Genomic DNA, 15,834 nt, shown 5'->3' on the forward strand with positions numbered 1-15,834 from the left:
ACAGGCTAATTAATCTTCAATTATATGTGTGTGTGTATAAAATATATATATTGATACATGCATATATATGTTATTGCTTCCTTACAAAACCCTGAGAAATACGCTACTATATTCACTTTATGGAAATATGTTATTATATTCATTCATACATGGAATATGATTTGTCTATCATCACACAACCAGTAAGAAACAGGAAGGATTCTAGCCCAAGCTTCCTCGCCTGTCTGAGCCCATGTGATGGATTTTCTCTGAAATCCCAGCCAGTTTGTGGTTCTGCAAGGGGCAAGGGAAGTCATTCTCCTCATTCCCAACAGAGCTGTTCTGTACCAGACAACAGTGAGACATCTGACGCGGATGTCAACTGGAGTCTGACTAAAGAACAGAGAAAATCCAGGCCAAATGCCCCTTTACTGCCTGCTCTTTGGTCTCATTGGTTTGGAGGAAGAAAAATGAGCTGCAGCAAGTCTCTTGTCATCATCCATCTCACCCACCATAGGTAGCGGTTTGACTGCAAAGATAATTGGCAGACTTTATAGTGTGCCCAGGTTGCGGGGAGGTGGGAATGAGGTAAACTCTGGCTACCTCACAAAAAAAATGCCTGCACTGAGTTATGTGAGAGAAGCAAACTTCTAACTTGTATGCTATTGCTTCTTTCGTGATGTACATCCCTGGGAATGGCAATAAACAGATTTAATCTACCCCTAGCAGCACTGCAATGGGTCCTGCTCGTATTGGGCTCCTGGGAGCTGATTGTTAAACAGAGCCATTATTAAAGATTAAATTATATAGGGTTTAAATGAAACAGATTACATTAAATTCAAAATTAATAACTACTCAGAACTCATCTCTCTATTTTACTATTCTGTGTGCTCTTGAGGTCGTTTACATTTATTGTGTCTGTGTGACGGAAATACTGTGTCACAGTGTGCTCTCAGACACCTCTTTCCACTCTGCCCACTGCTGCCCTGCTGTTTGCATGAAATCAACCAGTGTGGGGAATTTACAACAAGAAAATCGACAAATGCTACAAATCAGGGCATCCTCTCCTTCCTCTTCAGAGAGAGCTGGTCGTTAAACATTGACAAGCACAGCCCTGCCCTTACAACTCAATGCCCTTGGCCTTGGAGCAGGCTGGAAGAACTGAAGTCCTGTAATATTCAGAGGGCAGGAGGCAGCACCTTCAGTTTTGTGAAATAAGAATATTAGGTTTCTGATCCTGTAGGCTGAACTCCAAGTACTTCAGTATGAATGTTACACAATTTCTCTTATTTTAGTTTGGAAGCTAATTTTCATGCAGTCGATGAGGTATGAATCTAGTTAGTGTATAGATGCAGCAAATAGATACATGCACCGACATTAAGAAAGTAATTTAAAAAAATAAGCAAAGGGAGTTCCTTTATACTAAGATAAAAATGTAGGAATGTCAGAGTAGGTGCAACTGCTTTGGTTGCAGCGCCCATGGATAACTGCAGTATCTAAGAGAAGGGTAATCAGGAAGGAGCTCAACCAAGGGAAGTGAGTTAAGTTTATCCTAATTCTTTCTTATAAATTTAAATTTCTTCCTTTCTAACAAATGTGTATCTGGCAGGGACCAGGTTCTCAAACATGGTATTGTACGTAGATGGTCTTCAAAGAGTCCTCTGGGCCTGTGTGGAAAGTGTTGTGTGGGCATGAATATTTATAGATTTCATCAAAGACTCAATAGGGTCTATGACCCCAAGTTTTTAATTCTGTTTTTTAAAAACTGGAATTATGTGTGCCCATTGCTAATGTTCCGGGATTTCTCACCTCTTCTACAGTACTTCAAAGTTTATTAATGGAGGATGAATAATTCATCTTGAAGTTCGTTCATGCTTTGGAGAGAAGTTACGTGGGCCAAGACTCTTACTAATTCAGAGAAGACAGAAATGACTGGGAAGTTTTCATTCTGTCCCTTTCAAAGATCATTTCGCTTTTAAGAGATTCATTTGGGGGAGGCAGCAATTACTTCCCAATAACTTTAAACTAATTAATAAGCCATCAGGATTAATGTAGCATATTCTATTCCAAATTACCATTTAGGAGCATATGTCGTATATTCTTATAGCACAAGATTTAGAAATTATTTAAATATATAAAGAAAATTAAAAAACATAGCAGTGACTTTATACTTTTTCACGTGTTATTTTCTGGTAAGCTTATTGCTCATTCTTAAAAATATAGATGTATCACAGATACGTATGTATGTAAAAGTCTGCAATTTCAAAACTGAGTAACAAGGAACATTAGGGCAACACAGCAAGCTTGCAGGATATCACAGTATATTTTAGAATGTTAAAGGAAGCACAGCAATACCGGCTATCTTTTGGACACTGTGTGAAAAACTAATTTAATGTAGTCAACCCTTACCACATTAGGTCACACTACGACGTTTACGACGATGTTGTCTTTGTGAAGCTGGGTTTTTGGTCACTGTTCTGATAAACAGGGAGTATCTCAAAAGGAAAATGTAAAACAAACAAACAAAACAAGAACGGCCATTCTGAATCTGACTCCCTCATCTGACAAAGTGCACAGTTCAGGTGCCCTAAGAATATTAGTAAATAATTATTGTCAACTACAAATTAAATAAAATTAAGTATATTTTCTGCTTTTATTTTATGTGTGTGTGTGTGTGTGTGTTTCCATACTGCTACTACATTGTTAGGACATTCATTCTGAAGTTGTCTGGACCTAATGGCTCCGGAGTGCTCTGGAAATACTAAGCCATGGCTGTACCTCATAGTCCAGGTCCAGGTAGTCAAACTCGCCATTGGTGCGGAAGTGCTGCATGCTCCTGTCCAGAGTGAGGTTAATGCTGCGTCCCTGGCGCTCGATGACCACTGAGTGCCAGTGGTGGTCGTCCAGCAAGCTTCCTGTTGTCACAGATGTGTGGCCATATATGGGGCCAAGCTGGTTGCTTCCTGAGTAACAGGAGTGAGAAAGAGACAAGGCAATGATGACACTGCCAATTCTGTGTATGTAGCAAAGATCTTTCCTTTATGTCTAGAGGAAGACAGGCCATCAAAGCTCTACTCTAAGCCAGCAGATGGAATAGTGGTTATATCACAGACTCCCACATGACCGACTCCAGTTCGAGTCCCAGACAGGGTGGCTTGAAAAATCACACCAGATGCTTGTGCGTGCGTGCCCAAGATCCTGAGAGGAGAATGGAGGAGAAGGGAGTGCGACCTGGCCATCCCCCTGAAGAATGATTTCTCACTTCCCCTGTCACTGTCTTTCCTTCTTTCCTGCAAGCCCTAAGGCAAAAACCTCTTCAAACAAACAAACCTCTATCCTTAGAAGTTAACCTGGGGAAACCAGTATGAAACTTACTTAAAAACAGGTCTATGTTCAGAGTACAAACACACTATTAAAGATGGCAAACAGTTCACTCACTAAAGAAAAGGGGGGGTGGAGTTCTCCTTCCTCTCTTCCTCCTCCCTTTTTTTGCCCAGTGAGTGTGTGTGTCAGGAATTTTGCTAAATTTCAGCAGGTTCCCAGTAAAGTCAGTGCCACATGGGCTTTAAAGTTGGAGTTGTGGATCCTGTCATTGACTCTACCTAATTATTAGCTTGGGGTAAGATCCTGGGAAAACCAAGGGCTGAGGGTCTGGCTTATAGAATACTCCTTGACTGCCGCCTGTTAATCTGTCGTGATTGTTAACATTGATCAAGACAAACACCATGGCAATTTTCTGTTTTCATCATCTCTAAAAGCCATGATTGCAAAGTAAGTGCTATGAAGTATTTATTGGCATACAGAATTTATTTATTCACGTTATACTTTAAATTAAAACTTAAATATTCAGAAATATATATGGAGTGTTAATTTAGCTTTGAAATAAGATCTCCATAGCAACAAAGCTAAGTAAGAACAATCAGCCACATAGCTGCTATGGTGTAGTGGCAATGCTAGTGGCCTGCAGTGTTGGAAGCCATGTGGTAACCCGGGTTCAGATCCCTGCTGTGGCATGATTGCACACACCCAGGATCCTAAGGAGCTGGAGGGCTGGGAAAAGTGGGTCATAGCACGATGAGACCTTGTGGAAGGTCTTTGTTTCTCTTTCTCTTTAACTTGTACATGTGCACTTCTTAATCATAAGAAGAAAAGAAAACAAATTCCTTGAGCCAAGAAAAATAAAATTTAATAAATAAAGGAACAAATGGTTGTTAAAGTTTAAAATACTAAGTTCATCGATGGTGATGCATACATATATTTTTTATTTTTTAATTTTGTCTAATCCTATGTTGCCTTTTATAGTCAGGCAAGATTAAATTCTAAAAAGCTATAATATAGTTTCAGAATCAGTAGAATAATGGAAGTAAGAGGATACACAACTGAGGATCGTGTTAAATTCTTTCTTTTTCTTATCTGACATTTAGTATGCTAATAATCCCCCTATCTGACATAGTCTATGGTTCTTCCAAGTGTTTTTTTAATGCATGGTGATAAAATAAAATGCTGATGTATAATGGTGATTGTGTGTGTGTGTGAAGGAGAGGGGAATCAAGGAGAGAGACAGAGGGAGCAAGAGAAGGGAACTAGAGGAAGAAAAGTAGAAAAAAATCTAAGTGGAAAGGCTACACTGAGTTTTATTACTTTAAATATTTACATTAGAAGACTGAGCAGCAGGCAGACATATCTCATATTTGTATACTAGCACTCGAGAGTGACAGAAGATACTTTAATGGATGTATTTCTATGTCTGACATAAATTCTACTCAGTCAATGAAACTCTGGTAAACTACATCCCACTTTTTGGTGAGGGCATAGAGCCCCTGACTTGTTTTAGCACTATAATGTTATACTGTTACTTTTTAAGAGTTTACTCTAGGGCCCCTCAGGTGGTATAGTGGTTACATTGCTGGACTCCCGCATGGTCCACTACGGTTTGAGTTCCAGACCTGCCGCTTAAACTCACACTGAGCACATGTACGAGCATGTGGCCAAAATCCCAAGAGGAGAAGGGATTGCAGTATGGCCATCCCCCTCGCTTTCTGTCTCTCTCTGTCTCTCTGCTGAGTGCACATGCCCTTTAGCAAAAATCTCTCTCTCTAAAAAAATAAATGAATAAATTTAGTTTACATGTTTCACTGAAGAATTAAAAAGGAAGAAGAAAAGTTTTAAAAATATACACCTTTAGATATAACTGAACTGATCTGTTAGAGTGTGTAAAGCACGTGGACATAGGGTGTACATGCATCTTTTACAGAAGTACTGAGATTTTTGTATTGGGTCCTTTTCCTCTACCCCTCCTTTTCTTCTATTGGGTCCTATTTTAAAACTAAGTTAAGGCTACCTTCCCGCCAGGTAGCATAATGAATACACGTTTACTATTACGAATAACAATGTTATAATAACTATAATTAACAAGTACAATGTGAAGACTAAAGGTATTTTCTTTATTAAAAACAGTTTGGTTGGGTCAGCAGATGGCGTAGCGGTTATGTAGCTGGACTCCCACATGACTGACCACAGTGAGTCACAGACCCACTGACTTGAAACTCATGCCAGGTGCATGTGTGTGCATGCCCAAGATTCTGGGAGAATGGAGGAGAAAGGATTTCAGTGTGGCCATCCCCCTGCGGGGCGATTTCTCACTTTCTCTCTCACTGTCTCTGTCTCTGTCTTTCTCTCTCCAGTGAACACACACTCCCTAAGGCAAAAACCTCTGAAATATACTTCATTATATACATAATAAATATTTCATTATATAAATATTATATTTATGTACATATACTTAAATATACTTAATATAAACTATTAATATATTTTATATCCTTCAATTTTTACTAAAAGTTTTATTGTATTCCTTCATATAATTAAAAGTTAGCACAAATATTTTAATTGCTTACCAACAATTTTAAAATTTAAAAAAAAATTTTAACATGGTAATTAATATTGCAGAGAACAACTTTTGACTTAGTTTCTTTGTGATCATTTCTCATTTTTTCCTTATGGCTCCTGAAATGAAATATATAGGTGATTTTGAATATCTGAAGACACATTGTTAAATTGGTTTCCTTGAAAATATGTTTTGATTTGCAGAATATACAAAGTATTTTTTGTCACATACCAATGCTGATATCATTATTTTAATTTTATATTGTGGTTTTTCTTCTACATGTTATCACTGTACATCTTAGCATATTACAGCATTTTCGAAGTCTGTACAGTGTATAATATATAGACATATTTATTTTCTTCAATAGTGAACATTACATTGTGATATGTACATTTGCAAATGGTTCTCCAATTTCTTTTCCTTTTCTTTTAGATTTTTACCATAGGCAACATGTGCTTGCCAGAGAGAGAGACAGAGAGAAAAAGTGAGAAATCATCCCCCAAGGAGATGGCCAATCCCTTCTTGGCCATTCTCCTCCTGGGATCTTGGGCACACGAGGACATGTGCCTGGCATTCAAGCTGCTGGGTCCAGGATTCCATACATTATCGGTCATGTGGAAGTCCAGTGCCTTCACCACTGTGCCATCAACTGGAACCAGTTCTTTAACATTTTTTAATAATTTTTAAATGTATTTACTTATTTGACAATAATTGATAACTTATTATGTGGTGCACTTCTTTCCTAGCTAGTGTAGTAGAATATCTGGTATTTGTAGAATGTCTATGTGTTTTACCACTTTTCCTTTACACATGTTGCCCATATTTCCTCTTATTGGCTTGGAATTATTGTGAAGTAATACGATTTTTTTGTCTGTGAATGACATTAAACCTCCATATTTGACATTTGTATTTTCTAAGGTGTTCTTATCTGTTTTAATATTATGATTGTTTTAATATAAAATTAATAATTTTGCATAATTATTTGTGCAATTTTTTGTGATTTTCCTCCTTTTTTTCTTATAAAAACTATCATTTCTATCAAATCAGATTTAAAGTGTGAAAAGTTTTATAATAAATGGAGTATCTTTAAGGTAAAACTCATTAAATTTACATTTTTCAGTATAATACTGATTATTTTAATTAAGAAATTATTTTTACAGTATTATTTTATTTGGTGCTGGCAAGTGGCATGGTAGTTAAGGTGCTGGATATTCCCACATGGCCCACCACAGTTCGAGTCCCAGAACTGGTGGCTTGTTTTCTCACTTTCCTTCTCTCTGTGTGTCTGTCTTTCTCTGGTCAAATTAAAATAAGAAATGAATAAATTTTAAAAATTAAGTAATTCTAAAAAAACTGTTAAAATTTTTTAAAAGAATTATTTTATTTAACTTTATTTATTTATTTTAAATTTGATCAGAGAGAGGGAAAGTGAGAAAGCAAGCTACCAGCTCTGAGACTCGAACCATGATTGGCCATGTGGGAGTCTAGTGCCCTTAACCACCATGCCACCAGCCAGCCTCAATATGGATTTTTAAAGTAATACAAATTAATATAAGTAGTACAAGCCATTTGCAGGAATGTTTGGACCAGTAAAATTGGTCATTGATAAAGAAGTTAAACAGCTAGGGTGTTTTTTTAGTATTCTAATCTTCAGTTTTGTAGCTTTCTATTGGTATTCACTTGGCACATGGATTTTAGATTATACATTTTAGTGTATACAGTTTTTATAGAAGTCTGACATTATTGTCACAGAATGAATAACTTAATGCATGATACCCTTTAAATAATCCTCATAGAGATCCTAGAATTTTTAGCTAGGCAAGAAAAGAGACTGTTACTTTGCATAAATTGTAATTTTGAATGCCACTATCCATTTTGTGAGGTGCTCTTTAGCTTTACAGAAACCCTAACTTCATTATGAACATACAAACATGTATTATCAATATTGTGCATTTGAAAAACAACAATAAAATCCCAACACAAAACAGTAACTCCTTTGAGTCCACCTCTTCCTCCAGTCAACTTTTTATTTCTCTGCTTCCTTCATTTCTAGTTAACTAGTTTCAAAGTATTTCATCCTACATCACTCATCCTTTCTTAACCCATAAAAGAAGTATATAAAGCTTCCATGCTTTCTCTTCCACTGAAAGTAAGTCAACTATAACCTTCATATGTTAAAGTCAATAGCCACTTCTCTGCCTTCATCTGGTGTGGCATTTTAGATGTATTTGACACAGTCAACCACCTCATTTTCCCCCATGGTCTCTGTGATACTATATATTCTCCATCTTCTCCCACTCACTGTTCACCTCTTAGTCTCCATTTCAGCACCTTCTGCTCTCAGTCTTATACATGCAACTCCATAATAGAAAGTTCTATGTAGATGTCTAATAGGCAACTCAAATGCACTGTGTTCAAATAGAGTTCCTCCTAAAGTTTTCCACATATTTGAAAGTGACACTAACGTCCACTTGAACTGAATTCCAATTGTAAGGAAGTATTTTTCTCTGTAGTATTTTTTCTTACACTGTGTTCAATCCACCACAAGTCATGCAGGCTTTGCCAGTGCAACAATTTCCTCCATAAACACATTCTCTGCATCTCCACTGATAACCACCTCGTGAAAGTCAGTGCTGTCTTTCACCTGGGGTATGCAAAGTCTTGCTTTGACTCATGCTTATATAAACAATTTTTCTTAAAGTCTCAGTGAACTTGTAAAAAAATAAGATTGCATTGCCTTATAGTTTAAAGCCTTCCAATAGCTTCCTGTTCTTAAAGTAGCATAAATTCCTTCACCATGACCTTCAGGATCCCACATAATTTGGCAATTCCTAACTCTTGGATTTCATCTCCTATCCTAATAACTCACATTTATTCATACCAGTCTCATTCCTATTCCTTGAGTATGCCAGCTCTTTCTTTTAAATAATTCCTTCCTATAAAATCCTCGTCTTGATATTTTTGTGGCTAGTCTCTTGTCAAGTAACTCAGTTCTCAGCTGGAATATTTTATCCTCGAAACCCTTCCCCATTCTGTATTCAAATCTGAACCCCTTGCTTCTGAAATTGCTTTCAAATTAACCTACTTAACCTATTTCAAAATTCTTATTAGCATTGACACCATTTCTTTGGGAGGGGCTTCAAGAAGTTCACAGAAAATGTGTATTATGAAAAAATTATACATAGATTTAAACATTTTTTTTCCATCAGAATAAACTTGCACTTAATTCTACTTGTTCCATAAACTTTTTGAAGTGTCCTTGTGTTGTCTAACTGCTGCACCTGGTCCCACATTTTATGAGCTTAAGGAGTTATATATTTGTTTACTTGTTACTCTGAAGCTTGCAATGGTACCATGTAAGTACAGGTATATGGTGAACAGTTCTTCAATGAATAGGAATACCAGTATATACCAACCATGACAGATTAAGGATGATTTGATGCCATAAAGTGAATTCCTACTACAATTAACATTGACAAGATTTAGCAACATTAACTTTTTCTAATGGGAATATTAGTAAATGGAAAAAAAAAATAGTGCCCAGCGTCAGGACATACCCAGGTTTAAGCTGAGCACCAGCTTGGCTCTCTTCAGTTCCAGAGTAATGTAATCCCCTTGCTGCCCTTCTCCATGCAAGATTACCCCTTCGCTCTCAGAGGTCTTAAACTTCAAGGCAATCACATCTTTCAGTGTTTTCATCTTCTTGTTTCTAAATCTGTATGGCAACACGACGTGGCCATCGAAGTTGATAACATCTGCCCCTAAAAGTGAAAAAGAATAACACTTCAATTCAGTCATTGTTACCATCCCAATGGGCATCTACTCAGAATAAATGAGAATTTCTCTCCAGAGAAATCTCTAGTCCTGACCTCTTCCATATTTTGATTTGTTATGCGTTCTGAAGGTGATTTTGTGGAGAATATTGATAAATGATCATATAAAAGTTTGACTTCCATTATTACAGTGATAATATAAACTCAATCACTGTGTGATATATGCTTAAAATTATAATTCATGAACCTGGAATTTAGTTGAAAGAAGTAAAATTTTAATCTCTAAGAGATTATGAGATTTTAATGTTTTCTCCATTAATGGGATAATTCTGCCAGATATTAAATGTACATTTTACTCAAAAATGTGCACTTTTTGACATAAGAATGACGGAACTTGGGTGCAGTGTTAGATAACATGTTCATTTTTCCAATGGTTTTATGTTCCTCCCCATTTTTGGTAAACTCTGTTGTAGTATTCAGAATATGTGACCAATTAACTTTAGGAAGCTCCTTAACATCTGTTCTCACTCTCATATCCATCTCAAATTACATTTTAGTTTCTTGCACTTGGTGTGGAGACCTGGGTGCCAATGTTTTGGATCATTGTAAATGCAGATACTCATTTACACATAAATAAGTAAAAAGAACAAATATCTACCCTATACCATGACTCCAGTGGTTCTAATTCAAAATTAAAAGTTTACATTAAAATATGTATATATAATCTTTTTAGGAATACAGAAAATTTTGTTGTCACAGAAATAGATTTTGAGGATTATTTTATAACTGCTATGTCCTCACAACAGCCATGAAAATGAGATGATATTTCATGCACTATTGGTCAATGGGTTTCTAATTCAAGGAGTGGTTTAAAGATGAATTTGGATCGGGGACCAGCTGAAGGTGTAATGGTTACGTTGCTGGAGTCCCATGTAGTAGACCCAGAGGCTTGAAACTCACGCTGATCACCTGTGTGTGCGTGCCCAAGATCCCAGGAGGAGAATGGAGGAGAAGGGATTGTGGCATGGGCATCTGCCTTGGGGAGTGATTTCTGTCTCTCTGTCTCTCTGTCTCTCTAGTAAACACATCTGGCCTATAGCAAAAGTCTCTTTTTTTTTTTTTTTGAGAGGTTTTTGGTATAGGGTGCATGCGCTCGCCAGACAGACAGAGAGAGACAGAGAGACAGAAAGCGAGAAATCACCTCCCCCCCGGGGAGGGGGGATGGCCATGCCACAATCCCTTCTCCTCCATTCTCCTCTCAGGATCTTAGGCACGCACGCATACGTGCCCAGTGTGAGTTTAAGCCACAGGGTCCGGGACTCGAACTGCAGTCAACTACATGGGAGTCCAGTGACACAGCCATTACGCTAACTGCTGGTCCCAAAAAGTCTCCTTTTTTAAAAAAAATAAATAAATAAATAAGGAAGAATTTGGATCAAGTACTAAGTACAAATGGAAGCTTAGTTGCCACTATTATAAGGTTATGAAAAAAAAAAAATCCCTTTCCATTAGCTTTAACTTTTAAATCACAGAAACATAGGCTAGCTGGAGAGCTCTAGTTACTTTAGAATTACAAGCCTGGACAAAGGCAGACTCTTGGTTTTGGACAAGGTCTGGCTAAAGAACTCCACAGGGAAACATTGGAGAAAAATAATAGCAAGTTTACAGCCTGTCAGAGAACTATTTTCTCATTTCGTGTCCTAGTTCTCTGGCACATGTTTACTTCAATCACCACAGGGAATACTTGGGTTTGCCTTGTAAGTAGAGCATACCGCCATGTAAATCCCCGTGGTGGCAGCCGCAGAGGTGCACAGCCGTCTGGGCCTCATCCACCCTACTGGCCCATGGCAGGCCAGTCGGAGGTTTTGCCCTTACCCAATTCTATAAAGTAAGTTGTTGTGAATACAGTTATTTCAAACACTACATAAAATTAAATCTATATTTTCCTTTCAAATCATCAATGGATTTCACATGCTTTAAGATATCTATCCTATCTTAACATTTATGCTTTTAAATAATAGTTTGAACAATGTTACATTATACAAAGTTCAGAAAGAAAAATGTAATATTAAAAATAATATTTACAATTATTTTTCAAAAGTTTATTTCTTTAATGAGAGCAGGAGAGAGAAAGGCAAACACTCTTGAAGGGTCTCGTTCCACGACCACTCGCTCCCACCTTCCCAGCCAGCTAGTATTATGGGTACACGCACCCAGTCTGTACAGGTTGACCGGGGAACTGAACTCACCATCTTTCATGTGGATCCAGCATAACTTGAGTCACACATTACCACCGCACCAGCAAGTCAAACCAAGAAAAATTTAACTTGGAAGTTTAAGTTTTAATTTTCATAATCAGTTCTTTACTGCCCATGAAAAGACTTTCTTAATCAACAGAGTTCTGTTGAGACTGTAAATCACAGAGGTTTATTTTAATATGTGGTGGGGGGGAAATTCAACCATTAAATTTTGACTTCTGCTAACACTGCAAAGCCAATTAGACTTTAGCTTAATCATCTATACTGTCACAGCTGAATTCCAATGGCAAAATCTTTATCATCTCTGATGAGAAATAAAGAAAAGAGAAAAGGAATCTGATTTTTGGATATTAGGTTGAATTATAATCCAGCAGTCAGTAGACATTACTTTTCTTTTAAAAAATAAATAAACCAAAAGCAGCAGAAGAAAGCAAATCATGAACTCTAGAAAGTAATTATGCATTTAATTTCATGTCAGTAACACTTGAATAATAGACATATCATTGTCTTACAGACCTGATACACTAATTGACATAAAATATTTCCTTCTCATCTCCTGGGAATTAAATGTTCCCTGAGCTAAAGAAAGAATTTACCCCTCCTATATTTTAACCTAAACTAAAATCTATATGCAGTTTCAAGTACAGAATAATAATTTATGCAAACATTTAATGCCTTTCTGCCTTGCTTTTACAGCAATGAGAAAATGTGACAGAAGGGATGAGTACAGTTTGCTTTTTCAGATGTCCTAAGACATAAAAAACATGAAGAGCTATTTATGTGAACTGAGTCTCATTTTACAAATGGTAAGCGGTCTGTGGTCAGCTAGGAAATGGGAAAGGTGTCTGCAAGATAGATCTCCCACAATATGAAACCATGGTTGTTCTAGAAATGGGTTAAATACTACCCAAACTCCAGCATCTTCTCTGTGGATGTGAGCTTAGAACTGGATAGGAAATTATAAAATTCCTAGAAATGATGTATGATATATAATTTACACTTACATATACACTATATACTTTTAAAGAGAAGGGGATATTTTACAACAATGCAAATAATATCCATCAGAGTTTAGTTCTATTTCCTATAAAAGTGCATTAAAATTTTATTTGACATCTAATAATAGGCTGTGCTTATTTAGGGACAAGCCACTTTTTAGTTTTATTTTTTTCCTATTGCCCTGATTGCTTATCACTCCCTAGAATTAAGTTTTCTATGCAGTGATTAAATATGTATGGTTGAACTGTTTAAGCAATCTGAACAACAATAATGGCTAGTCAAAAAGTGAATGCAAAATCATAGTGCTTCCGCAGTGCTCTTTCTAACAATAACTCAGAGAGCTTATAATGTGCCCAATTCATCAAATCATCGTGCTAGAGAGCTTTTTTTTTCTTTTCTCTTAGTTTTATTGTAGATTAGTCTTTACTTTCTGAACATGGATAACATCTTTAGAGAACTGTGTACAGTCTAAATAATTTATTATTTTTAGAAATGCCTTTGCTATATAGTTTACTATAAGCATAATATATGTTTATTGCTAAAAAATATATTAAACAGGAATGGCCTAGTGGTTAAGCGAGCCAAATACCACATAATCAACAGTGGTTTGAATCCTGGCCCCAGGGGCTTAAAAATCATGGTGAGTTACGTGTTGAAATATTCACTTTGTAAGCTAAATAATGTGATTGAATGTATAACATAAAATGAAATGTAAAAATGTAAATAAAAAAATCATTGTGAGCAGGTATACGTGTATACCCCAAATACTCCTAACCTGGACAAGACAAAGAAATAAAAAAGGGATTGCAGCACAGCCACACTCCACTGGGAGGCACTTTACCCTCCCCTCCCATCTGCCTATCTGTCTCTCTCTGACCCACCCCTCCCATCTGTCTATCTGTCTCTCTCTGACCCACCCCTCCCATCTGTCTATCTGTCTCTCTCTGGCAAGCACATGTGCTCCTGGCAATCAGAAAAATAAATTACACACTACAAACATATAGAAAGTAAAAAGCAAATCTCAACAATAAGTGTTTATCAATGTTAATGGAAAAGAATTAAAGGATAATATGCAGCAACATGTATATCCTAGATTTTATACATTTACCTTCCTGTATTTCCATCCATCGAAAGTATGAGATACTAAATCTATACACTATTATACACACGTTGTTAATATTGGGGGAAAATATCAACCTTTGAATCTTGTCTTCTGCTGACACTGAAAAGCCATTTAGTCTTTAACCTAATTGTCTATCCTGTCATAGCAGAATTCCAATGGCAATAACTTTATGATCTGTGACAAGAAATAAGAGAAACAATATCTAGTCTCTCTTTATATATCTCTCTATTTTTTATATATATTTTTATATATTATATATATACATATATACTATATATAATACATGTAAGAATTATATTTCTACATTATGTACATATTATATTTCTATATTATTATACATAAAAAATATATATATATACACACACACATATATATATATGTATATATATATATATATCATGATACTTTGCGTTTGGGGTGCTATGATGTTTATAATATAGATATATTGTATATATAATTTATATGTTTTATTGACCTTCATGCAACAAGATATTTATAAAAATTGAAAATATATACAGCTTAAAAATAAAATTCATTTTATTTGAAAAACAAAAAATAAGTTAATATAGCATCAAAAGTAAACCAGTATAGAAATTACTTTTAAAGCACATTTCTTCAAATAAGTTTTTTCACTTGTAGAAGATCTGAGATAAGGAGAAGGTTTAAGGAAGAAAATTAAAAGGGCATAATTCTTTTCTCTGACATAACCACTGATAATTACTGGTTTTGATCATTAATTTTATATACATAATATTTGTGTATGCCCATAGACATACTTAGGAATCATACTGAATACTGTTTTGTATTATTTTTGTGTTACTGAACAAAAACCTCACCTCATGAATTTCTTTTTCCCAAAGTAGTATTTTGACTAGTAAAAAAAAATCTGTCATCATTTGTATATATTATTTCTCCAATAAAAATTTTTATTTAGGGACAGGCAAGTGGTGTAGTGGATAAGGGCACTGGATTCCCACATGGCAACATGGCCGACCATAGTTCGAGTACCAGACCTGGTGGCTTGCTCTCTCGCTTTCTCCTACTCTCTCTCTCTGTCTCTGTCTGGTCAAATTAAAACAAAGCAAAACAAAACAAAACAAAAGAAGAACAAATTGAATTAAATAAATACATAATTCTTTAAAAAAATTTTGGTTGGAGTCTTTCTTTTTAAGTTGAACTTCTTATACTGAAATAATTTTAGATTTAGAGAAAAGTTAAGAGATAATTACAAAGAGAATTCCCATATGCTCTTCACCCAGCTTTCTCTAATGTTGACGTTTTCTATAACCTGGTACCCTTGTTAAAACTAGAAGAATCAACCTGATTAAAGTACGAGTAAATAGAGTGAAGATGACATTGGGTCTCCACCAGTTTTTTAACTAATTTTTTTTTTTTTCTGTTTCAGGACCCGCATTGCATTTAGTCATCAGGCCTCTGAGTCCCCTCTAATAGGTAGCTTTATCTACAAAATATTTGCTTGTCTTTTAGAACTTTGACAATTTAGAAAGATGCTGCTCAGGTATTTTGTAGAATTTTCCTCAGCTGAGTTTTTCTCATGTTTTCTTAGGACCAGACTGCTATTGCTGGTATTTAGGGAGAACATCACAGAGTTGTTCTGTCATATATCTGAAAAACATATGGTTTTTATTTCTCAATTATATTTTAAATAAAAATGTAAAAAATAATATAGTCTTTATTTTTCAAAAGCCTTTCTGTTTTTAATTCCCAAAAGACATGTGCACCATGGAGAGAGAGAGAGAGAGAGAGAGAGCGCACTCCCTGATGGGGCATGGTCACACCACGGTCCTTTTCTTC

At 35.9% G+C, this 15,834-nt stretch overlaps 1 protein-coding gene across 1 annotated transcript in view; it reads right to left on the reverse strand.

Moving 5' to 3' along the window:
- Positions 1-15,834, reverse strand: part of CNTNAP2 (contactin associated protein 2) — a 1,579,711-nt gene that overhangs the window by 1,224,073 nt on the left and 339,804 nt on the right. The window contains exons 5-6 of the mRNA XM_006139900.2: positions 9,424-9,627; positions 2,758-2,942 (exon numbers count right to left, since the gene is read on the reverse strand). Coding sequence (XP_006139962.1) covers positions 2,758-2,942; positions 9,424-9,627 — 389 coding nt within the window. The remainder of the gene's footprint in view (positions 1-2,757; positions 2,943-9,423; positions 9,628-15,834) is intronic.

Source organism: Tupaia chinensis, unplaced genomic scaffold (assembly GCF_000334495.1).
Source record: "Tupaia chinensis unplaced genomic scaffold, TupChi_1.0 Scaffold000010_1, whole genome shotgun sequence".
NCBI lineage: Eukaryota > Metazoa > Chordata > Mammalia > Scandentia > Tupaiidae > Tupaia > Tupaia belangeri.